The following is a 25,950-nucleotide window of genomic DNA, read 5'->3' on the forward strand; positions in this document are numbered from 1 at the left end:
ACGGAAAAAGCGTATTTATACATCAATTCTTCGCCCTGTGCTCACGTATGCTTCACCGGCCTGGTGTACCGCATCTAAGTATGATTTCCAAAATCTCCAAACATTCCAAAATATCTTCCTTCGAAAAATCACGGGTGCGCCCTGGTTCATCCGTAACGAGGATTTACACAAAGATCTAAAAATCGAAGCTATCAAAACGCACATCGGACATATTAACAATAACTTTTTCAACAAAGCGATTAGCAACGACACAGTTCATTTTGCCGATAACTTTAAGTATGAATTCTTAGAAGATGATTTCAACCTCCGCCCTTATGCCACCCATCTATTAACATTTGATATCCGATTCCTGTCCTTTGCACAGTCACTTTTTATTTCTCATCTTTTCAAATACACAAAGGCCTTAAAGGACAATGATCTTTTCACGTAATAATTTCACACACATGCATCATACATAGGACATATTATGACACCCTCACATCTCTGTATTCTTGCAACACAATAATTACAGACAAGGGCCTATATTTTTTCTCCTCCACCTAGTTCACCCATTAGTGGAAATCCAAATAAGGTCTCGTACGCGTGGAATCCCTGTTAAGGAGCACCTGAGGTGCTGGTAAGAGCGCGATGAAGTTCGCGCTGAGACCAGCCTAAGTAATGGTATCACAGCCAAAACGAAATTATTAACCCTTCTGATGTAACGCTGCTTTGGGCTAAAAATATGTGTGTGTGTAAAATCTTTGTTTGTTTGATTTGTTTTATAACATCTTCACACTTCCGTTAGTAATCCTATGCATTAAATACCAGTGGCTCTTTAAACTAAACATTAGTTCTGCAATCTATAAACATCAGATGACGGCGTTTCTTATGCTTAATTTCTAATGCTTAACTACCGTCAATTTTTTTATGACCACACTGTATACATGTGTGCGTCTATGTATGTACGTTACCGACTTTTAAGCATTTAATAAGAATAAGATGCGTTTCTTGTTTCGAAGCATCGCTATTAATGCAGAATGTAGCAAACATGTTATCATACTGATAGTTTCGTAATAAAATTTTCCAGTTAACGCTGACTCCAAACAGACGAAAAGGGAACAATTTTATTGAAGAGGGAAACCATATTTATAAGTAACATTTTATTCATATACAAACTACAATAAAACAATATACAAAGCAGATACAAGATAAGTATTTTGAGAACTCATTTCTGGAATTCATGCTGTAAAGAGAAAATAAAAAACATGAATCAAAAAAATTTGAACAGTATTAGTATTATATATTTATCGAAATTAATACAATTAAAAATTTTAATAGTGCGATTACAGTAAATTATTCTGTTTTTGTTTACAAAAATTTCTCCTAACTATACTGTTTCATTAACACGTTATGTCGCCATTTGTTTTTTGGACTTAATAACTTTAATTTTGGATTGTACGAAACAGTTTTAATGATATAAAATATGTAATCATCAGCCATACTTTACGATGTAAGCCGTAATTCAACCTTGACGATTTAGAAGAGACATCCAATCATAAATATTTATGGATCATTTCTGAAAAGAAGACGATAGTTTAGGAAGAGCAAGTTGGTCTATCGTAGTAAACAATGCTGCCAACTTTCGTTTGGCAGGCTTGTTTATTAAAAATAGTCTTAAATTTCAGTGTGTAATGACTCAAAACGGTTTGTTACGGCTCCAAAGTACCATTTGGGAGAATCTATGAAATGGCGAATCCTCAGCTGTTTAGAAGCAGGGCAAAATTTTAGAAGGAGTGAGTTATGCGAATATTTCGAGACAGTTTCTACGCTGTGAAAACAATTTAAGAATTTTGGAATTGCTGTAAATCGATATCTCTCAATAACTGCTCATCGTAACAGAATGTCTACTTTCGGAAGTTAAGTTCAAAGACTGCAGTCGCCACTGAAACTGTTGTATCACGTCAAGCTGTATACAGTAGATATATACTGAAAAAGGACATTATGCCTGAAAGCCATGATTTATGTATTTCGCTAATTTCTAAACCAAATACGGATCGCTTTAATTGATGCATAGACCAACAGAGCTGATTTGAACATCAGTGGTCTCGTGTTCTCTTTCCGGGTGAGTCCTGGTTTAGTTACATCTGATTCTAAACGTCTTTACATCCGAAGGGAATCAGGATAACGAAATCTTCCTTCCAACATTTGGTTATTACCCCTTTGGTAATGCAGGTGTGATGGTATGGGAAAGATTAGAGATTGATGGACTTACTCTCCTACACGTTTTTAGCAGTGGATCTGTGAGAGGCCAGAGGTATCGAAATGAGGTCTTAGAATCTCATGCAAGACCTTTCAGAGGTGCATGTGGGACTTTTTATTTATGGATGATGATGTTCGTCAACATCCAACAAAATTTGTTGACGAATTCCTTGAAATTGAACACATTTGTCGAATACCGTGGTCAGCAAAATTTCCTGATCTTAACCCAATAAATAACTGTGAGAGTACCTTGGAAAAGTATTTGCACAGAATCATCCTCTTTTTAGAGCTATAAATGACCTAAAGACGGCATTTTTGGAGGACTGGAACAGAATTCCCCAAACTGTGATTAGCAATGTTATTGCCAGCAGGAAACCAGGCTGTGATATGTATGTATAAGACAGGAGAGATTATATTCCATATTACATTCACAAGCCTTAATTTTTTTCTGAGCTATTTTCATCCTCTGAACTCTCCTTGTAACATATTATTACCATTTTTAGTTTCATGCTACAGTTTTATATCGTATTCAGTAGTTTTAAATTTTTTCTCTGTATTTATGTGATATGATATGATATCTCATTCCTCACAAATTCATAAAAGTGTTGTTTATAGTTTTTGAGAAATTTATGATTTCTTGTATGTAAAGATAATTTTAGAGATGAGTGTACATTTCTATATGAGAAATAAACGCTTATATGCAAAAACCTGCTCAATCACATACAATATAAACAACCTTAAAAACAATAAGTAAATAAATAAACAAAACAATATACAATATTTCAGCAATGCAATTAAAAAGTATTTAAATATTTACAAAAAGTTACAACAATGTTAAAATGGTAAATAAAAAGTGAATTAGGAGAATAATGATAGTACCTTGATTTGGGCAGTTTTCAGGTTTTACACAACGTCCGTCATTTGTTTTCACGAATCCTTTAACGCAATGACATCCTGAAACGCACATGAGAGGACACATTTTGGGTGGATTTTTGTAATTATTGCAGGTTAGAGGACAAGCAGTTCCACACTCCTGATATTCCTGATTTTCATCGCATACTTGCAAACCTGGAATTAAATGATACATTCATTATTAACTTGAAAACAGTCAACTGTTTATGTTGAAATGATTCATAGAATAATTATCATCTGCACATTAAATCCAAAACACTAATGCCGATTGCATTGAGTTGTTTCCTAACGCTTCATATACTGTCATAAAAGTATTGCTTCGTAGAACTCCCAATTATACTTTTCACGAAGTTTCTACAAATTTTTGCCTTTAAAAATGCATGTTTGCTGGCAATCTTTTTGTTTTTGCTTGTTTGTTAGTTTAAAGAATTCGTTGTTTTGGCTTGTTTTCGATGATGTAGAGTGAAACGTGCTTCATCTAATCCTTCACTAAAATGTTTTTAGCTGCAAAAATTATATATGAAACTAAGAATCTTGTATAGTTTTATATTTACACATATTACAGTCTTCATTAAAAAAATGGAAGCACCATGAAAAAAGTAACTGTTTTTATTGAAATTAATTTTGCATAAAGCTCGTACATAGGTAATAAAATGATCAGAAATTCAAGACCATATAGGAACCATCAATGGCTAGTAATAGCACATTGAATGTCCATATCAGTAATTGGTGAAATCCTCTTAGCTGCCATGGATGATTGTACACTTTAAGGTAAGGAAGAAACTGCTTATTTAGCCATTTTGCTAGCCAAAGTTAAATCGCGCAATTAAAATTTGAACCAATTCTTAGTCAGGCCAATTATATTGTAGTCCCCGACTACGAATCTATTTCGATTTGTAAATTCAATTTCCTCTTATCAAACACCCACAACTAACGAAGTTTAATTTCTATGCACAAGCTCAGCATTTTATGAAGTTCAAGCTTTAAATAAAAAGATTATTTTAAACCCTTTTAGCACTTTGTAACATATTCATAGACGGAGCCATAACCCTTTTGTCAGTCTAAGTAGGATTTAAAGGACTTTGTGTTAGATTTACACTTTATAGTACCCTATAATTCCTTTTGAAATATTTTGTTTAAGAAAGTTCGTCAAGACATTCTTTACACGAGATTTCTGAAACAGAATTTTCCGTGAGAGCTGTCATCCTTCTCCAACCCAAGTAGGTGATTACTGTTTTAACTCAGAATCATAAGCAAGGTAACAGCTTTCATCATGAGTTACTATTTGCGTGAAAAATTTTCTTGTTTTCCCCGGTCAACAGGAAAACATTACTACCCTTTGCTCAGCTTTCAAATCCGTAACAACAGAAATTCACTGGGTTGAAATAAATAATTTACTTCACAGAATAATGTGTTTCTAAGCGGATGATAGTTTAGAAGAGGCAAGTTTATCAATCATAGTAAAGAAATTAAAAATTTTTAGACCCATTTTATATTCCAAAGTGACACAAACCACGATAATAAATTTAAAATACCTGCACGTTTGCCACAAGTTTGCTCGCACTGCTCCTGTGTCTCGAAGTTATTTTTGTTTCCGCCACAGCCTCCGTAGATAAATTCTTGGCAATGGCCTGTTGTCTGATCAAAGTAATACCTGCGAAAAAATCCACGGCAAACTCCGGGCTCTGCTGGCAATTCACATTGAGCCGGCTGCGATTTCCACACTATTACATCTGTAACAGAAAACCATAAAATTTCGGTAAAATATTATAACAGTCTTCAGTTTCCAGCAATGATAATAAACACAATGAACATAAACGTCTTTTCCTGGTTTTCATTTTCGCAACCGTTGGTCGCAGACATACAGAATACTTCTAATTACACGAATGCTTTAAATGACGCATTCAAGTTTGTGTATTTTTTAATTTACAAAAAATCTAAAAAAATGAAAAAATCCAAGTTTCTATACGTTTGCCTGGAACCTACTTACATTTAAGAAAATTATATACTGATTATGAAAAATAAAATATAAAAAAATTGAATCCCATGCGAGATAAAGTGACCAAGGTACTTCATTTCAAAGTTTGAGATTATACTGATGGCAAGAACACAAACATTGAACAACAAAAATGCTTGCATTTGTATGCAAGTCAAAATGAAATGTTAGTTTAGGAAGATGTTTCTACTATTAACTTCACATTAAATGATGAGCATTTTATGCAGATTGTTATGAAAAGTACTGATGAGTATAATTTTTTCCTAAAACGAAATCTTATTCACTGGACCTTACAGAATTCGTATTTTAAAAATACTGGCAAGCTTCAGTATTGACCCATTAAACAAACTGTAATATTACATTTGCAGGAGATACAATTTAAATTTTGTAATTTGGTATTATGTATCATGCTCTTTGTGGAAATTCATGTAACGCCCCTAGCTTACAGATTTTTATAAAAGATTTATGAAAACCAAACAGAAAAGTGACTGAAAAAGGTTCTCATAAAAGAGTTCCTATTATCGAGCTAAAGAAATTTATCGGACTGACATTCACTCAATCGTTTTATTTGCACTTTTAAACATGATCACTGTAACAAATGTTAAAATTTTTGTTTGTAATTAACTACATAATTTGCATTTAAAACGTATATAAAATTATTACTTTCTAAAAACCTTTCCCAATAAACTGTTTAATTTTTAGATTTTAAGACGATAATAGTCATTGTCTTATCGATAACGGATCCTTATATCCTTATTGGATTATGATTCAAAAGTAATAAAACTTCAGGAAAACATTAATGCATGTTTAGCATTTGGAAGCTTATAAAATATTTCTTCTGTGAAAACTTGGTTGACAAACTAGTTGTAAGAAAATTACAAATTAAAGAATGTTACACACCAGTAAATCGCAAAAGCGTATCATTGGTTTGGTTTGGTAGATTATGGCAAAGCACACGAGGGCTATCTGCGTAAGGGGATGGATGCCTTCCTGGAGTACTTTCTAAGGGAAACTGACTCGAATACACGTTACACATGGGAAAAATCATAAAAAACCCATGACGCCTGCCCGTTCTCTCAGAATTGAACCCAGGTCGGAAAACCAGTGTTCAGCGATTTTACTGCTCAGGGTCGAGTGTCACTGAATAGCATTTAAGGGGAGAAAAATCAAACTCGAATTCTTTAATTTATTAACTAACCGACCTCTCAATGCAAATTGAATATAACATCAAAAATCTGTAATTCTAAAATGAAATATCTCAGCCAATTTTTGTATACCATGGGAGTGACTGTTTTCTAATGAGTGTAAAATTTTTCTAACTGCGAATGTAGGGGGCTGAGAGAAAAGAGAAAAGAATTGATTGCGACATTTTTATAAAATTGATTTTAAGATTTAAAAATTCCGAAACGTGAACGTTTGTATCATTTGAAATATTTTTTTCACTGGAAGTACATTCTACGGTTGCGAAAATAAAGGCTAAATAAGGTCTTTTTATGAAAACGGTGTATACGATACTTTTGAAGATTCTGGATCAAGCTGCAACACTAATTGTACATTGAACACTTTCTCCAATTTTTGAAAATTACTAACCTTTGCAGTTTTCCAAACATTCTTCTTCACTGTCAAACCTGTTTCCATTTCCTAAGCATCCGCCGTAAACGAATTCAGAGCATGTTCCTGTCTTCGGATTGTAATACCACTGAACGAAATTTGCTCTACAAGGACCTCCATCAGGCTCCTGAAGGCAAGCCTTTTGCATATCTGAAAGAATACAAATGAATATGATTCAACAAGAAAAATATCTGCTGTGGCCAACCCATTACCTCCCCCAATTTCATGTTTTAAATAGAGTCGAGCAAAGTTGGAGCTGGTGTGTATTCAGAGTTCTTTGCATTCTGTTCTTCTCTTTGTCCATTTCGGACCGATTTCGATGGAGAACTGGACGCAATTAGAGTTTCAGCTGAACAAATTATTGTTAGAAGAATTCAAGTAAAAATATTGTTATTTTTTCAGACTTCCTTTCAGCCATTAAAGCGATTCCTAAACATAATGTGGCGGCATAAAAAATTATTAAATTTTGACAAAGAATTCTTTCCCTTCTAACCTCAGAAGGGATGATTGCTGTCTTACAATGGATTTCGGCTCATATTGGAATAAGTGGTAATGAATAGACTGATAAACTAGTTAAAGTCGGAACTGAAATTTTGCAATAAAATTTTATTGGAGTACAATTTACATCAATGAAAGGAATAGCAAAAAATGCTATGAGAAAAAAATTTGATATTAAATTACTTTTAAGAAATTAAGAATAAGGTATAGAGGAATTCAATTTGTAATATTCCGTATTCTTTCCAGTTCCATCACAGTTACGGCGTTCCGTTTGGAGACCGGATATGACAGTCTTGCACCGCATCTGCACCACATTGGTATATGTGATAGTCTCCTGTGCACTTTGTGCAGCCAGAAATAAGATGTACAGAGATTATTTGCTAAAATATTACCTATACAGTCGATATTGGTGAACTGAAGAGTTCATGCAGCGACTAAATTTTTTTTTCCAGTTTCCAGTTTCGATGTAGCTACTGTGATGAGGTTAATCACTTAATCACTGTATTTTGTTTTGTACTTCTATTTTTGTATTTCTTTTTCATACTCCGATCTCGTGCATTTCTGGTGCGTGAGAACCAATGATGTATAATCAAGTCCTTTTGGGAAAAAAAAAAAAAAAAAAAAAAAAAAAAAAAAACATCAGTTTTGAGTTAAGTATCACTTTCGACTGATAAACAAAACCTGATTCGTTGTTCCCAATCAGTAAAAAGGTCTGTCATACGAAATTTTGATTATAGTCCATTAATTACTGTCGCGTACGTATGGGGCTCGTAATGGACTGAATCCACACAGAGCCGATGACAGCTTGATAAAATGTATTTTCACAAAAGAAACACTTTACAGTTCTAGAATTTTTCACAAAAGTATTCGTACAGCTGTTCTCAAAATAACAGAGCACAATCACTACTTACCACTTTACACGACTAAAAACGTTAAACACAGTGCAATATAAAGCGCATGTAAAGAGTGAAGTTGGCACAGATATCTCTTAGTACTCTGAGTCAGCTTTGAAATAAAAACTGAGAATTGATACTTTCTCCGGGCTTGTATAGTTTTGCCCCGGCCGCCGAGAAATCTCTAGTACCTTCCATTTATTTCCTGTATTCCTCTTTATTTCATTATGTTAAAAATTCTATTTCATTGGGTAATTGAAAGAAATATAATTTATTTTGTTTCTAATTGAAAAAATGTTATATTATTAATTTACCGATAACATAAAAAATAAGTAGCATAAAATAACATAAAAATTAATTCTTAATTTAAAAATTAAAAAAATAATACAAAAATTCAATTTAAAAATTAAGCAGTATGAAAAATAAAACGAACAAATCATTGGGTGGCCTAATTTAACAAATCTGTCTGCAAAACTCTTAGAGTGATTCTGTATTTTTATACTAAATTTTGTTCAGAGTAAATTTGTTTGTTTGTAAAATGCTACTTTCGGATTATCCTATATAGTCAAAAATCTAACATGTTCTTTTTAATCATATACGAGTTTCAGTACTAAATATGAGAAATTTTGGATTATGTCATAATATAATTTTTCACGAAAACCTGTTCAGAACTTCAAGTAAAGTATCATTTCCGGCTTACGCATTTTAGTGAAAATTTACATTGCTGGCTACCCAAATTGCAACACCAAGATAGACAAGAGATATCACAACAAAATTTATTTAGTAGATAACATGTTGACCAAGTATCAAATGATTAAATTTATAGACTTCTGTGAAGTGTGGTTCCTTCCAGAACCAGTAGCCAGAGTAGCCGCCATTGTTGGAGATCACCGCTGCCACACGGCTCGGCATTGATTCAAAGAGACTTTGATGTGTTCTTGGGGTACAGCAGACCAAGCAGCTTCCACACGTTGCCAAAGTTGATCTGGTGTGGCAGCTTGGGATGTAATCTGGGTCAATCGTTCAGCAACCATGGACCACATGTCTTCTATCGGCGAAAGATCCAGAGAGCGAGCCGAGCAGGGAAGCAAGTTAGTCTGGCGTTTGACGAAGAACCCTTGGAAAATGCGTGCCACGTGTGGTCGCGCATTATCCTGTTGAAATATGGTTGTGGGAAAGCCCTGAAGGTAAGGAAGGACAACTGGCTCCAACACCTCGGAGATGTAGCGCTGGCTGTTTAAAATACCGGCAATGTGTACTAGAGGAGTGCGAGAGTGATATCCAATACCGCCCCATACCATAATACCCGGTGCAGGACCAGTGTGACGGTTCCAGACTCGAATCCGACCATCGTGGTGTTGCAGACAGAAGCGTGACTCGTCAGTAAAGACAATTTCATTCCATTCTGCCGTCCACATCCTTCTTTCATCGCACCATTGGCGGCGGAGACGTCTGTGGTTCTGCATCAAGGGTAGACGAAGCGATGGACGTCTTGCGTACAGACTACTCTGCTGTAAAAGGCGTCTAATGGTACGCGCAGACACTGGATGATGCGTTACAGAATGAATGTGCTGTGCCATGGTCCGTGATGTGACTGAGCGATCCGTGACTGCCATGCGCACAATGTTCCTGTCATCACGTGAAGTGGTGCACTGAGGTGGATGCGATCGAACACGTCGGCCCGACGTACCCTCCTGCATCCAACGGTCACATATCCGTATTACAGTTGTTTGGTTTCGTCCAACACGACTACCGATTTCCCTGAAAGATAATCCACACTCTCTGTAGGCCACAATCCTTCCTCTGTCGAACTCGAATACTTGATCAAACGATGATCTCTGTTTACTACGAGGCATAATTGATCTTTTTTTTTTTTCCTTGAAAAAAACACAATGGCCGAACTTGAAATTGTCGAAAACTCCAAGCCTTAAATAGCGCTTTGAAGTGGCGCCCCAGGCGCGCGTGATGTGCGTCTGTGCTGAAATTCTATTCATTTGCATATCTCACCTCCGCTAATGCATGTTGTAAACTTCATGTTATTTGCATGCTTCCTTCAGGGTGTTGCATTTACGGTGGCCAGCAGTGCAATAGGTTGTTCCCATTGATATAAAAGTCTTACATACCAATATTGAAAAATTTGTATTAAATTTCAATATAATTTTTCATTAAAAATTGTTATGAGCTTCAAAATAAAGTAAAATTTCTGGCTGTCGAGTTTACCCAAATTTTTCAAATGGAAGCAGAAATCTTAAATACGGAGTATAGAAATTATTTAAAGTGTCATGTAAGATTTATCGCGGACAAAAAAAAAAAAAAAAAAAATCGTCACAGGCATACAGACAGACGGACATGATTGTAAAAATGGTGAAAAAGTATTTTGGTGACCTTCGTGTTTATTCATTGAAAACTTACCACTGAATTTTTGGACCGAAAATATTGCTATTGCCAACCATTTTCCCCAGCTGTTGGTCGTAGATGCATAATTCCGATTACAAAAATGTTTTAAGTTACTCAAATTCTGAAGTTTTATATTTTTAAATTTAGAGAATCAATTTTGTAAAAAATACCAAATTTAACTTTTTATTCTTTGCATTAATCCTTATACTTGTATTAAGAAAATTTCCAATATAGTCATCAACAAAAATAAAGCGCAAAATGTTTGATCCCATACAATAAAAATTGATCTCGATATCACAGAGGATGGGTTAGTTAATAAATTTATTCGTACGGAGGTACATACTTATTGTTTTATAATTAAAATTAATGCATTTAATTTTAATTAGGAAACAGTATGAACCAATTTATAGTTAAAATTTCACAATAAATTGTTTTCATTGCATTGAGGAATCGGTTAAAAATTTTAAGACACTAGTAAATCACACTCGTGGAGAGAGTTTCGTCTTTTTTCCCTGTGCTGCGCGCCACGTAATATTAGGCGCTGAAAAATTCGAATTTGATAAAATTTTGAGCTCACTAGCGGTTTCGTACCTATATCGAGGTGCCTAGTAGTTTATCCCGGTCGCATTTCGACGACAAGAGGGAGGTATCGGATTTTCGAATCTGATGCTAAGCTCAAAGAGTACCGCCATACAAGGGGGACTGCCTGTCAGGTGTGATGTCCAGTTGGACTTGCTGACGGAAGAACTACGGGAGCCTCGACTTCGATCGACATTCGTGCTTTTTCCGTGAATCGAACTGAACCGCGGACTTCTTCGAAAGAGGAGGTACCTTCTTTCATGTATTTCAAATGCAAATGGAACTCTTCGGCAATACATACTAATCAAAATAACAAATCTAAACAATGGATCATTTTGCTCACGCGTCGATGAAGAACGCAGTGGGTGTGTATTGTACGAATAGTAAATCAAAATATTATTTTGGTTTTATCATTGTACTTAATTTTGTTACATTTGGTACGTCGAAAGAATTTTTTATTTAAGTCATGTAAAAGTATTCATATTCTCATGGAATTTTATTACTTTAGAATCATAAACTGGTAATTGTACAAAAAATTGCTTAAAATATAATTTCAATTTTAATTAATGCAGAAAAATATTAAGAGCTGGTTACTGAAGCCTGATAGTTTTTTGTAGGAAGATAGTTTAGAGGATAGTTTTTTGTAGGAAGAACTCCAAGATTCTGTGAATAAGATCTCCATTTTGAAAGAAAAAATTATATTAATAATTACATTTCACAGTAGTCTGCATAGAAATGCTGGTAACTCAATCTCTTACTATCATAAACCTTTTTCTAATCTGGTGTTCTATTTTTAATTAGGTACAAATTCAAATATTTCTCTCTCAATCTGTGTAGGGCCCCTGAATATTACGTCCGATTTTAATATCAAATACCTCAGTCAATTTTTGTGGTATATGAGTCAAATGTTTTGTTTTATTTTTATTATGAGTAAAATATTTTCCTAAGTATAGTTACAGAGGTAGGACGTACGTGTAAAAGGTTAGGTAGTTTTTATAAAATTGATTTCTGAAAAGGAAAAAATGAAAAAACATGAACCTTCATGACATATAAAACATTTTTGTAATGGGAAGTGTATGTTTACGATCAACGGTTGCAGAAATAAAGGCCAGTGAGCACTTTTGTGGATACGGGGCACATATGTAATAATTTAGAAGCTGATTTCGCAACCAAGAATACGATTTACGGAGTGACGTGATTTGCTGAATTAAAGAATTTAGCAGTGGTGCCGATTTAACATATTTTATTCCTTAAGAAGCATATTCTCAGCTTGAATTAGCCAGCGCAAATTGCGAAACCCGTTTTTCATCCAATTATGCATTCGTCTTCGTAACTGTTAATTTCTTCGGAGTAAAGAATGTGCAACAGTGGAGAGCAAGCAGTTTGCAGGACACAAACGAAAAAGAGAGAGAGAAAATGCCGCGTGTTCGGAATGCGGCTAGTTATTTGAAAAGTGAAACAGGCAACAAAAGTGATTCATTGCAAAAGTAGAGTTCGAGACCAGTAGCCCTTCTAAGGTAAAAAATATATGACACTTAACGCTATATCGAGAATTCTAAAGATTTGCTGTTTTTAAAAATTTTATGGTTTTGCTATTGAATTTTATGAGGCATTAAGTGCGAAAAAAAGTTGTTTCATAACGTTAAAAGGGCAAAAAATGTTGTGTCAACAAGTGTGAGTTAAAAAGTAGGTAGACAGCATGCGAGCTCAACGAGAGCATAAAAAAAACCTTAAAAGAACTATCTAGTGTGATATTAAAATCTGAATCCTTTCATATTTTCTTCTCTTTCTTTTCTTTTCTTTTTTTCCAGGAAAATTGCACTTGACACCTTTGTTATACTTGGGCAAACTTTTAAAGATGATATTTTGAATAAATCATAAAAGTAAGAGTAGTTTCTCAGTTACAAGGATGAAAACGTGCAAATGAAGTTTGCTACAAATTAAATATCCATTCATGAGGAGAAATGAGGAAAACATTAAGAAAGTGCTACAATGTCATTCAGAAGAGCAGGTTATTGGAGAAAATCATGGAAAAGCCGTTCGCCAGACACCAGAAGAAATTCTCTCAGTCCAAAAATTCTTCTGGGGAGGATAACATGATGTTTGCTAGCTATTCACCAATCATTCATTGCGACTTTTTTTTAATCTGCATGGATAAGAAAGGCTCTTAAAGAGCAATTCAACGAATAAAATTCAGTCATTTGGATGAACTACAATAATATGCCTTGTTGAGGAATATTCTCTGACAGGAGTTCCAGAACTGTTTTCTTGTTTCAGGTGGGGGTGTTAAAAAGAGATTATCTATGTTGATGGAGAACTCTTTGAAGTAAACTAAAATATGCCAAATGTTATCTGTTTGTTAATAAATAATTCAGGCTATTTTTGGATGCATTTGTGACATTATAGTGGAATTTTACTGAGAAGTTAAATTCGCTTTTTTCTTGTACGACGCCTCAATTCGTCACAGACTTCCTCAATGTAGAAAAGCATTCATATCTGAGTGGCAAGCAGTTTAAAGTTAGAATCTATATCCGTAGTTTAGAATGTAGATCAGGGCGTGCAAATATTTTTAACCATGAGCAAGAAAAGTATCTTTTAATGCATCACGCAAGGTGACGACGAGTCTTGATGTACATTTGCGATGTCTCTATTGTTTGCAGGATGTGATCGATTAAAAATTTTAAATGCACATTTTAAAAATACAGATACTCTAAAAAGGGATCTTTTTCTATTGGTATTCCAATAATTGACATGTGTACTATTTCATTTTCAAACAAAAATTTAGAGGTGAAATATTGTTTCCCTAAGTTCTCTTTTCTGATGGATTTTTTTAATATCAACAATAATCATATATATAATTTAATTTTGAAATTAAAATTTCTAGAAATGATAGAACTATATTCTTCGTCGGATGCACATGCTTTCTAGCATGTCTAGTGTTCTCAGATTAGGTTGATCTTTGGTATAATCACGCGTATACCTGCTGATATACACTGTAACACACTCGTGTTGCTGATTTCGGTAGTTCACGTACAAACTCGTATAGGAAAGTGATGAAAATTTCGTTGCACTGGATTTTATAACGAGCTGGTATTAAGCAATTAGAAGGGCAGCAGCCCACCTTTGGCGTAGATCAATATTAAGCTAATGTCCATCTCTCTTTCCTCTTAGCAAAGTTATTGCTCGAAAAGGATTTAGAAACTCGCAAGGTAATTTAATTGGTAAGTTAAGATTTTGAGTTACATTTCTAGTTGCTGATCTAAGTTTGTAGCCTTGCTCAAAAGTATTTGGATTTGTAACTTAATGGTCTCTTAAGGGACTATTATTCATTGTTGACGACAACAAGCAGTGACAGGCGACTGATGATTTTGTTTTGTAATATTTTACTTCCTTTCTCACAAGTGGTGAAACTGAATAAGCTTAAGAAGGTATTTGTTTAACTTCAGAAATTAGTTAAGCTAATTAAGACACAATAACACGCCGAATAAATACTAATTCAGGAGTCAAACAACAAAAATCAGCGTTATATTCACAAAATTTTCACAGGACTAGTCGACTAAAAACCATCGAAACTAGTCCTGTGAAAATTTTGTGAATATAACGCTGATTTTTGTTGTTTGACTCCTGAATTAGTATTAGTTAAGCTATCAGTGATAACTCACCAGATAGATTTTACGTAGCATTTGAGGGACAGAATTTGGTTTTCAAATAATAAACTAATGAAGAAACTGAGATAGCTAATGAAGAAACAAATAAAATAAACGCGGACAGTTCTTATAGTACATAAAGATGTGGAATATTTCATAATTTATATTTACTGAGATTACAGGATTTTCAGCATTTTTAATAGTATATGTATTGTGTGTGTTGTTGTAACTTATCTCATTTGTTTGACAAAACAATCCCACGAAATTCGGGGCAATGAGTGCAAGATTGCGCCTGTCGTTGGCAAGAGCCTTGAGCATTGTACAAGTGACAGTATAATTTTGCTCAGTCCCCCCCCCAAATTTTGATGAACAGCGCTCCGGGGGGATGGGTCTGAGGGTCTTTCACCCCTCTTTCCCTACCCAAAGAAGGTCTATGTAAAGAAGGAAAGGCTCAAGGTTCTTTAATATACTAAAGGTTAGGCCAGGAACGGAAAAAGCATGCCATTGGTTGCTGGTAGTGACGTCACCCGAGTGACAAGTTACATCGGTCGACGCGTCTGCTGCATGATTTCAGTAATGGAAAAAATGTAAACTAAAGCAAAATGATCATTTTATATGTAGTATGTATAATAACATATTGGAAATACGGGGTATATACTTTCCTATTAAATATTTTGTCAAAGCAAATGTTAATTTTATATTAAAAATTCGTACGAATGCTTATATAATTGTAAACATCCTTTTCTTAAAGGAAAGCTTTAGAATATGAAAAATGATATTTCAGTTAATGAAACTAAGTATTGCAAAACGCGGTATTTACGTTGCATTGCCTGCACTTAATAAATCTTGTTGAATAGAATACATGAAGGCAGAACTGCCAAAACCACGGTAATAACATAATCAAAAAGTATTTTCCCATATGTTTTCATTGCTCATGCACTTTTTTTAATACAAATGAATTTTGATACTCTGTGAGTAATATATGAACGTGATTTTCAGTTTAAATTACATATCTCAAGTAAAAAAATATATAAAATGATTTGAATCACCAAATTCATACTTAATTACTATAAAATTCTACAAATTTCTTTACCACGTCAGTATACTTTTTAAATAGACTTATCACATTCTTTTTAAGGTGAAAAGTGACTTATATTGATTCACTTCAGATGTCAGCAGAAGTACATATATTTTCAGCACTATCTAAAAGCATTCTTTCCCTAATTCTTAATTTCAATTAAGCCTGCGTACAAATTAAATGTTTTTAATAACTACTGTATTTATATCACCTTGTTTCTTAAAATGCTTTTGTTATACTCGAAATAGTGCTCATTATTTAAATATTTTTCTTTCTGTTATAATTAAAAACAAATTATATGGAATTAAAATTAAAAACATATGCAGCAGTTAAATAACACTGAAGAGAATATCTTACTCTTTCGCTATTTGTATTCCAACACAATACACGTATTTGTTTTCCTTCAGGGTCAAGCATGGGAAAATTCACTTAGTTATGTTAATTAAATTACATTAGACATATGATTCAGTTAAATAACACTGATGGGAATATGTCACTCACTGATTCGATATTTGCATGGTAGTGTGGTCGAGAAACTGTTCTTTCTTCAGGGTGAAGCATATATCAGTTTACTTTGTACGCAATGCTTAACCCAAACACTGCTTCCATATATAGAATTACTTTTGGGATTTAAAGAAAGTAACCAAAACACATAGGCATGTAATTGAAGTTGTATAAGCGAATTTAATAATTAGCTAATCATTTAGGTAGTCAATATTTGTAAACATGATACTGAGTTTAAATATCTCATTGTGATATAAGTCTCATTCACAAAATGAAGATTATGATAAAAAGTGATTTAAGATGAGAAAAAATTTAAATGTAAAATATTAGTAAAATGACCTATAAATGTACAATTACATATATGATGTATCCATTCGATCACAGTTATGTATGAAAACTACATAAATTCATTAAAAAAATAAGCAGATATTTTATCTGGTTGTAATGACTAACTCAAATGTGTCACTGGGTGTAAACTGAGTTGCACAGCCTATCTTATCAGCTTATAGCCTTTTCTTTTTTGGGGAAAGGGAAGTTAAATTTTCCAATGCTCGTTTCCTTGTTTCGCGAGCCTGACACCTGCTTGCGCCATCTCTTTTTAGCTTTTTTTTTTTTTTTTTTTGGATGAATCATTCGTGTTAGAAATATTTCTGTTTTCTTAAATACTACATATATAATGTATTGGTGCGTTATTTTCACACGATGATGATGTGAGATGTAAAGTGGGAACAGCATTGGCTTCCAGCACCCTTTTAGAAGTTGAATCAAGCAATTTTGCATTTAGATCTCGTACGTAGTTATCAGGTGTAAAATGAAGAGCACATATTCTTGTATTTTCGATGTTGGAATTATCTGCTTTTTTGCCGCGAACAATCCATAAACTTACGAAGTTCTAGATTCACTTGGAAAACGATGGTATGTGATACCCTGACTTCTAGTTTTCCTTCTAAATTCTGACATAACGATACAGCACAAGTTTCAATTTCTGACCAGGTATAATAGCAAATCAACAACACAAATCAAATGAAACTGTTGATGCAACGAATGTAAACAAACGCTAAGAACTAACGACTGTCACTCACATGACGTCATGCGCACGCGGCATAATTTACTCCCGGCACTACGCATCGCTCTTGGGCCATAGACGCAATGTAAACCAGTTTGTCTGCTACGCCGCTAAAAAGAAGAGCGAAATTCGCCAAGGGATTTGGCAACGGAACCTGTTGGCGAGAATTTCCCCCTTTGTGATGCACTGGACTTGGCCGAGATTTTTCTCCTCCGTCAAGTGTACAGGAAATTGAGGAACACGGATTAAGATGAATAAAAAAATTAGGTGAAGTTTCACTTTCACTGGCTGTTGAACTTCCATTATCCATATCGTAGTTTGATGTCTGATTTTATATCCGTCAATATGGAGGGAAAAAATGGAGTCACACAGCTTTAAACTCTTGATAAACATGACCGTCGAACTTGTTCGAACTTCGACACCAGCTTCGAGCTTTGGCGCTTTTTGGCGACAGATATTTTACGCATGCGCAGCTGTTTCCCTTTTCGTTCGAAGGGAGCCACTCCTGCTGCTGCGAAGTTTTCCTTCTTAACAATACATATTCTTTGCCCTATCACTCAAACCCTCGAGGGGACTTTCGGCTCGCCGCATATTTTGAGTGCCCCCATACCTCACATATACTATACATTTACAAACATCCCTGCCTTCTCCAGGATTCGAACCCAGACCCTTTAATACCGCAGTCAGCGTTGCTAACCACTATCCCGGTTGTACGGCATATATATGTATTTTTTTACCAATATCTTGTGCTTATTTGTTTACCAATACCTTGTATTATTAGCTAAAAGGACTTGAAGTTTGTGCGAAATTAATATTCGAAAACAATGTGAGGAGTGTCTCCATTTTCAGAACTACAATAAGCAGTCGTTTTAGTACTTTTAATACTAAAAGTACAGTAGTACTTTTAATATTAAAAATATAGTACCATTTTAATAGTATGTTTAGTGCTATATTTCATAGATTTAGTATACATAAAATTATTACTTAATATACTTTCGAGATGAGCTTTAAAGATATCAATACTATTTTGACATTGTTTCGGCTCTGTTAATATTGCTAAGCACTATCTTTTTTAGTGTTATGCAAAATGTTTATTTATAATGGTTACTACAAGCTTTAATACAGTTGGCGTTGATGAAATGTGTTTGAGACTATTAAAGAGGCTTAATTAAGTACTTCTGTCTTAAAATGTCATTTTTAAGCTTCATATTTATTTTTGAAGAAACGTACAGAATACTATTTGGAATCAAACATCGAAATTTAGGTATTCTTCTTAAAGCTATTTCAACCATAATTTTGTAATACAATTGCATTTGTTTCATAATAGGGATCAAGATGGTTTTTACGTGCAATGATTTCATCATTCTCACGATCATTACCATATCCCTTTCGTACACACATATTCATACAAATAAAAGAAAATAAGAATAATTTTTCAATGTTTTTTACCTGGGCATTCATTGGGTTTCACGCATTGGTCATCATCTGTTTTGACGTATCCTTTATCACAGAAACACCCGGAAACACACATAAGAACACATACTTTAGGAGGATTTTTATAATTCTTACAAGTTACGGGACATGCACTTCCGCAAGTTTCATAATGTTGGTTTCTTGGGCAAGCTGTCAAAAGAAACAATTGAAAAGATAACATAATTATGACATACAAAATATAATTATGACATACAAATTAGTTGAGAAAATTTAAAAGAAAAGTCTAGAAAATGCCAACTTGCATCCAATAAGTAATTTTTACCTTTTCATCTGCAAAAACGGCTCCAATTTGCACCAAGGCATTGCTTTAATATGTAAGACTAAATTTTTTCTCCCCTTACTACGTGCCTTCAAGATAGATAATTGTAATTGGAATCACACCCTGTTATCGATTTGGAGAGCTGGAATTCAAATCCCGGCGACAGCACTGAAGATTTTCTTGTTTCTTTGTCAAAACTAAACCCAATTACTCTACAAATACTGCTATTCTGTTATGGAAACATTGCAAAGTATATCTTTTCATAGATTAGTTTGAAATCTTGCTCGAGGGAAGGGAGGTCCTTAAACATACTTCGCAAACAACTTGGAACGTACAGTCAGGATCGTATTTTTGACAGTCGAATCTCGCAACAGCGAACTTCAAGAGAACGGAAATTCAGTTTGCTATAGCCGGTAATTCGATATATCCGATATGATACGCAAAATGGATTATCTTACAAAAGCATGCAAAAATCGAATGATGAATAAAAAAAAAAAACCGATTAGCATTCTATAGTCTATTGAAAGAAGTGAATAATAAATCTAATTAAAATATTAAGATTTAATTGCAATTATTACTATGCGCAGACGTTAAATTTATTTTTCATTCACTTGCTGTTATCTGAAGCCATTTGTCCAGATATTGGAAGTTTCGGCTCCTTTGAGTGGAAAACCACTTCTGCAGTGCTTCTTCAACATCTCTATGCTCTATCTTTCTCAAATTTTTCTCGTATGCAGATTCTTTCTACATGCAGACATTATAGAATTTTGATCTTTCCTAAAGTACCGGCTGCAGGATAAATTGCATTTATGGCAGTTATCGATTTATCTGCGTCTATTTTGTATTTTTCGAATAGCCTGAACCTTATCTTCGGTGCAAAAGCTTAACGTTTACAGCTGCTATGTGGATGGACAAACAGAAACAGAGTGCATAAGTCTCTGTGCAGGCTGTTTCTCTCTCAAAAAATGAGTGAACTGTGCGTCAAAGAATATGTGATTCTTTGGCGTTGACTTTGGCGTTGAGAAAATTGATCTTCTGGGAACTATGAAGAAGGGATATAATTTCGTCAATCCAATGTCTATTGAGAACACAATTATTTCTCTCAAGATATGTATAGTTGCAAAATAAAGATTTGAAATAAAGACTATCATGTTTTTCAGAAGACACAAATAATGCCAAACACCAATTTGAAGGCTAGAAGGTGCAGAACATTTATATTGAAACAAAATAAACCTATAAGGATTAAAACATTTTCTTCTCTAAAGAAAGAATCAACTGAAAAACCACAATCACATAAGGTTTTCTCCTTCCTCTTTACGCGAATAGCGAAAATTCCCAATATTTTCCATCATATCATTAACCTTGAATACAGCTCTGTCTGGCAGTTCAAAAAACTTGAATGGAATAAGAGAACCCTTTCACGTTTTTTGGTTTAATATTCATGTACACTATATGGTGTCTTAAGATATACTTATTGTATCCTGTGTATCCTTGTTTTCCTATAATTGCATGGCATACCTTTCTCGTATAACTTTTGTTTAGAACACATGTAAAAGTGGTTGTGAAATAAAAATATAAATAATAATAATAATAAACATACAGATACACAACAATTCAGCATAACGCTTCCAGAATGAAGAATATGTATGAAATCTGAGATCCTAAGATCCTAAACGTGGATGATTTTAACGGTTAGCATTTTTTTTTTTTTTTTTTTTTTTTTTTTTTTTGTTAAAACTTTCAAAAATGCGGGGAAAATATGAAATATACAAATCGAAGATTATGCATGCATTTCTTTATATCCGATTTTCCTGCTCTTGGATTCTCGCTATAAGAGTAACAAATGACATTTAATGTATAGGACAATAGACAGGGCAAAAAAGTTTGTTCGTTATATTCGGGGTTTTTTATTCGACTGTAGTTTTAAAAAAGGAATTAATAACTTTGAGTGCAGCGCTTGGAAAATAGGGCGCCTGGCAACCCCACACATTCCCTTGTGGTTTGAACAATAGCTGTTGATTTTATTAAAAGACTGCAAGAAAATGCAAATTAATGAAATTTTAGCGTGACCGACCTTAAATGTTATCCGAAGCCAAAGAAACATTTCGCCTTCGGGAACAAAACCCCAGTTTATTACAGTTTCTCCCTGTCGCTAAAGAACCCGACTTTCTTTTAATAATTTTAACGTTAATGAAAATTTTGCAGCGCAGTTTTGAAATTTTTCTTTATGAAATGAGAAAGAAAAGCGTAACTGACATAATTAATTATACATTATAAACATCCTCTCCTTTGTACTTGAAAGTAGAAGCTGCCTTTTGAAATTTTCTGGAAATTTTCGCTATTTAGTCAAAGTGTGTAAAGTTTTTAATACATAAAAACTTTACACACTTTACTAAACGCAAAACGACTGCTCACACTAACTGAATGATATGTTATCTCTTGTTCGTGAATCCTGGTTCTTATGAATTTATAACTTTCATTAAAATCCGGAGGGTGACTTCTTCAAGGAGGAGTCATCTATCGCAGAAGTAGAATTTACTCCTAGAAAGAAAGAAAAAAGGAACTGCCGTGGGAGCGTTATTGTGCTATGATTTGCTTTGATTTTAAAACAGTAATAAATCAGCAGAATGCTTTCGACGTCTACAATTAGTTTACAGAAATAAAGCTCTTCGTAAAGGTCGAAATTCTTTCCTGGATGGAGAACACACACGAAATACTTCGCTAGTTATAGTCCCAAAAATGTACAGCTTTATGAAAACTATTAATCAATGACAACTGCTGTGCCTACCAAATGATACAGAAAGAACTAATCATTGGGTCAGCAACTATCCTGGGCGCGGCAGTGAATCTGGCGATTTTAAAAGTGTTATCAGGAATGAATGAATAGTTCTATTTACTTAAAATACGCAAGAATACACAGTAAACATTAAAGCATTTAGTTTTCAAACTAAAAAATAATACAATAAAATCTTTATTTTTCAAAAAATAATATCTTTCAGATGCCTACCATCCTTACGCACCGATCGCTCATTACCTATTGCAGCATCTCCACTTGGATTCTTTGAATTTCTTCCTTAATTCGGCAGTTTAGCTCCTGCTGGAGAACTTGTGATTTCAAGCAGCTGCACAGAAAAACATAACAGGCTGAAAGAGATTTGGCCAGCCATTTGATAACTCCATGTCTGAAGATAATGTAATTGGGAAACAAGTTCCTCACAGTTGCGTGGAGTGGCTAGTAGCCTCATATTGTTGGAAGAACGTGTTTACAGGAAGATCAGCAATTGCGGGAGTAAAGAAGTTGTCCTACCTGTGAACATAGCGTTTCCCTGTCACAGTTACAGCTTTTTCCCTTCCATCTTCAAAGAAATACGGACTAATAATTGAAAAATAAGATATCTCACACCACACAGTAGCTTTCAAGCTATGGAGTAGTTTCTCTTGGGTTTCTTACGGATTTATGTCAGACAGTAACGGAAATTTTGCTTATTAACATATCCTGACAATTAAAAATGGACTTCGTCACTCATTAGTAAATTGTTAACAAGATTCTCGTTTCCATTAATCAACTGCAAAAGTGTCTGGCGAAACTGAGGTCTGTTTCGATAGTCCTGCTTCAGTAGTGCTTGAACAGATTGAATCTTGTAGTCGTGGAAATGAAGATCTTTATGTAAGATCCGTCGAACGCTGCGATCTGAAAACCCAGAGAATGTCTCAGGGAATTCTCAGAGAATGACGACGCGCAGAACGGCGTGAATTCCGTTTAACGGCCTCAGTCACTACCTGTATATTTTCGAGTCTACGCACTGCGGTTTCACTACCACCTCTCTCATTTATTGTGGAACCAGTGCCCTCAAAGTTTCATACCCAGTTCTTGATGGCATGAGCTGATGGAACAGCATTATTACGATGAATCTTGAGCTCTGTACGAAATTCAGGCTGAGCGTTCTGGTAACTGTTGCAGTTTTAATACAATGCCTTTAAAGCGTGAACACGTTGCGCTCCTGTCTACTGCTCCATTATTACTAAAAATGCTTTAAAGTTATTTGCATGTTGGCAGTAGAATCGTTCTCCACACTCCAGCCAAACCAAAACGAGCTCTGTCGATTTACTGCCGCACCCTGTGCATAAAATTATTCGTAAAGAACATGATTCATATATACATATGGAAGGTAAATGTGTTTCAATATAATATGAGAGATATACATCGTAATGTGAAAGATATATGTGACCGACATGAAAAAATGTGCATATGAAAAAATTTGCCTTTCGTTGGGCCCCCCACATACAGAATTCTAAAACAGAATTCTAAAATGTGATGCATATTAGAATCAGAAAAGAAATGTATGTCAGTAAGTCAGTATGATCTTTGAAGATGATCCCAAATCAGCAATGCTGGAAAAGCAGCTAACAATGAAAAAAGTAATATATGCCATTTTCTTCAGAAGTACAGAACTGGTCAAAGCCACAAAAAATACATAAGGAACAGAAGTCAGTTACAGCTAACTGGTTCATTACAAAGCGTTCTTAGAGAATCTTTACTTCACCATGATAATGCATTTCCTCATTCTCTAACACTGTCTAACACTGACAGGTCTTGTTATGTGTGACTTTAGGCTATTTGTTAATCTAAAAAAAATTGACCTGGCCGCCATTTTCATTCTAGAGGTTAAATTTATCAGCATATTTTTCCTTGATTCCAAGAAATGGATTTGAAGCATTAACTTTTTGGAAGTGCATTAATGTTGGAGGGAACTACTTTAAACATTTCGAAGTTTTTGTTTCAGAAAAACCCTCGTATTTCGTATGCATTTTTAAAATGTTAAATGAAATTCAGTTGCTTTATTAACTTCGACACAAGTGCATTGGTTTTGAAATCAGATGGAATAAAATGAAGGTGTATTTTTTTAGGTTTGGACAGCTAAGTTTTTCACGTATAAGACATCAGATAAATAGATCAAAACAAGAAACTAAAACTGCACAAGAAGAATGAGGGATCATCTGGTGCAATGCAGTTCGTGCTGTAGGACAAAAAGAGTTAAAGCATCTTTCGACCATTTGGCGCGATGTTGCATTTTAAACCAAAGTTGGTTTTTCTTCAGTGAATTTCTTTAGCATCATAAGTTTGGATTTCTTTGATTAAAAACAGATCCTTATCATGCCCCACCCACTTCATTTGTCCTTTGACGCTGTTGTTCTCTCTCAATCATAAGCATCAAAGTCTTCAGTGTAACTCAGGTTATCCGAAACGGTGATACGGCCAGTGTATGGCAGGTTCTAGAAAAGACATTCTTCCAATGTTTCTGAGAATATAAAAAATTTTGGAAGTGAATTCTGGGCTCCAATATGTGAGAATTCAGACGTGACCAAATTAAACTTTTGTTATGTTTGTAGCAGAATTGCTCTACTAACATTTTCTGCGCGATTTTTAACGTTGTGTTTGGCATTTTGCTACAGTCAATTTCCGATTAATCGAGGGAGGATTAATGGGAACTTGTCTAAAAAATTATGTTTGTTTTTTTGAGAAACGATAGAAAAATTACTATTAAAACCACTAACATAAAAACAAAACTGTCCACAAGAAATACAAAAAGGGAAGGAAAATTGCTAGAGATAGCAGATGATGGTCATTTATAATATATATGTATTTAAATTTCTAAAGATGTTTTCAAATAATTCGCTTAAATTTACCTACAATTTTATATCACCAATAATAAAACCATGGGGTGCCCTTGATAAATTTATAAAGTTTGTCATATAATCGATCCTTTGATCAATTTCATCTTTTGTCGGTTCGTTTTCCATCCACTTATGAATGTTATTAGTCGACTCTATTTGCAGGAAATAAACTGGGACACTTATGCAGTTTTAAGAATAACATGAGCTATATTTTTAAATTTTGTAAATACACATTAACTTTTCACAAAGTATTGCTTTTATTCACATTTACATCAAACGCACAAGTAATACATTGCATCCCTCAGCTCTTAAAAAAAAAAAAAAAAAAAAAAAAAAAAAAAAAAAAAAAAACAAGCTATCTTTTCTCTCGAAATACAGCCAAACTAATTTCAATTTTTTTTTCACGAGCATGCCGTTCTTCTCGCATCAAGCACGTTTCTTCTTCTCGTTGCCAGATTTTCCCCTCTCCTTTCAGATAAACTGTTTTTTTCACACGAGCATGCCGTCCTTCTCGCATCAAGCACGCTTCTTCTTTTCATTGCCAGATTTTCTCCTCTCTCCTTTCAGCTATAAGTCGTTGGCTTTTAGCTATAAGTCTGTTCTTCCGGCAGGTTTGGTCGATAGCATAGAGTATGTGCATGACACGCCCCTGCCAAGAATGAAATTTGTCCTTTCTTTGGGACGTATTTCATTAATCAATATCCAAGCAAATTATCTGTACATTACTTTTACACAATACCAACCTCGTACAGTATTAAATAAAACAAAACAGAACAAGCAATAAATTATTACAGTCATACAAATAAACAAAGAAAAAGAAAAAACTATCAAATTATATTAATCATATCATATTTGATCCAGACGTGAGAGTGCATCTGCACTTTGGTGCTGGATCCCTGGCCTATGAGTAATCCGTAAGTTCCATTTCTGCAATGCCAGAGCCCACCTCGTCAATTTGGGACTTCGAGGAGTAGTTTCATTCAAATATCTGAGAGGGTTGTGATCCGTTATAATTTCTACCTGAGCCCCATAGATCCATTGATCAAATTTATTCAGGCCAAGTAAGACTGCCCAAGCTTCCTTCTCAATGCTTGCCCACTTT

General features: G+C 34.3%; 1 protein-coding gene across 1 annotated transcript in view; it reads right to left on the reverse strand.

Annotated features, from left to right (window-relative positions):
* LOC118201763 (papilin-like) overlaps window positions 1-25,950 on the reverse strand; it is a 143,615-nt gene that overhangs the window by 110,363 nt on the left and 7,302 nt on the right. The window contains exons 2-5 of the mRNA XM_085814358.1: window positions 18,869-19,042; window positions 6,737-6,907; window positions 4,686-4,883; window positions 3,118-3,306 (exon numbers count right to left, since the gene is read on the reverse strand). Coding sequence (XP_085670484.1) covers window positions 3,118-3,306; window positions 4,686-4,883; window positions 6,737-6,907; window positions 18,869-19,042 — 732 coding nt within the window. The remainder of the gene's footprint in view (window positions 1-3,117; window positions 3,307-4,685; window positions 4,884-6,736; window positions 6,908-18,868; window positions 19,043-25,950) is intronic.

This window comes from Stegodyphus dumicola, chromosome 4, assembly GCF_044657685.1.
Source record: "Stegodyphus dumicola isolate Sdum_Otavi_A_Nest chromosome 4, ASM4465768v1".
Classification (NCBI taxonomy): Eukaryota; Metazoa; Arthropoda; class Arachnida; order Araneae; family Eresidae; genus Stegodyphus; species Stegodyphus dumicola.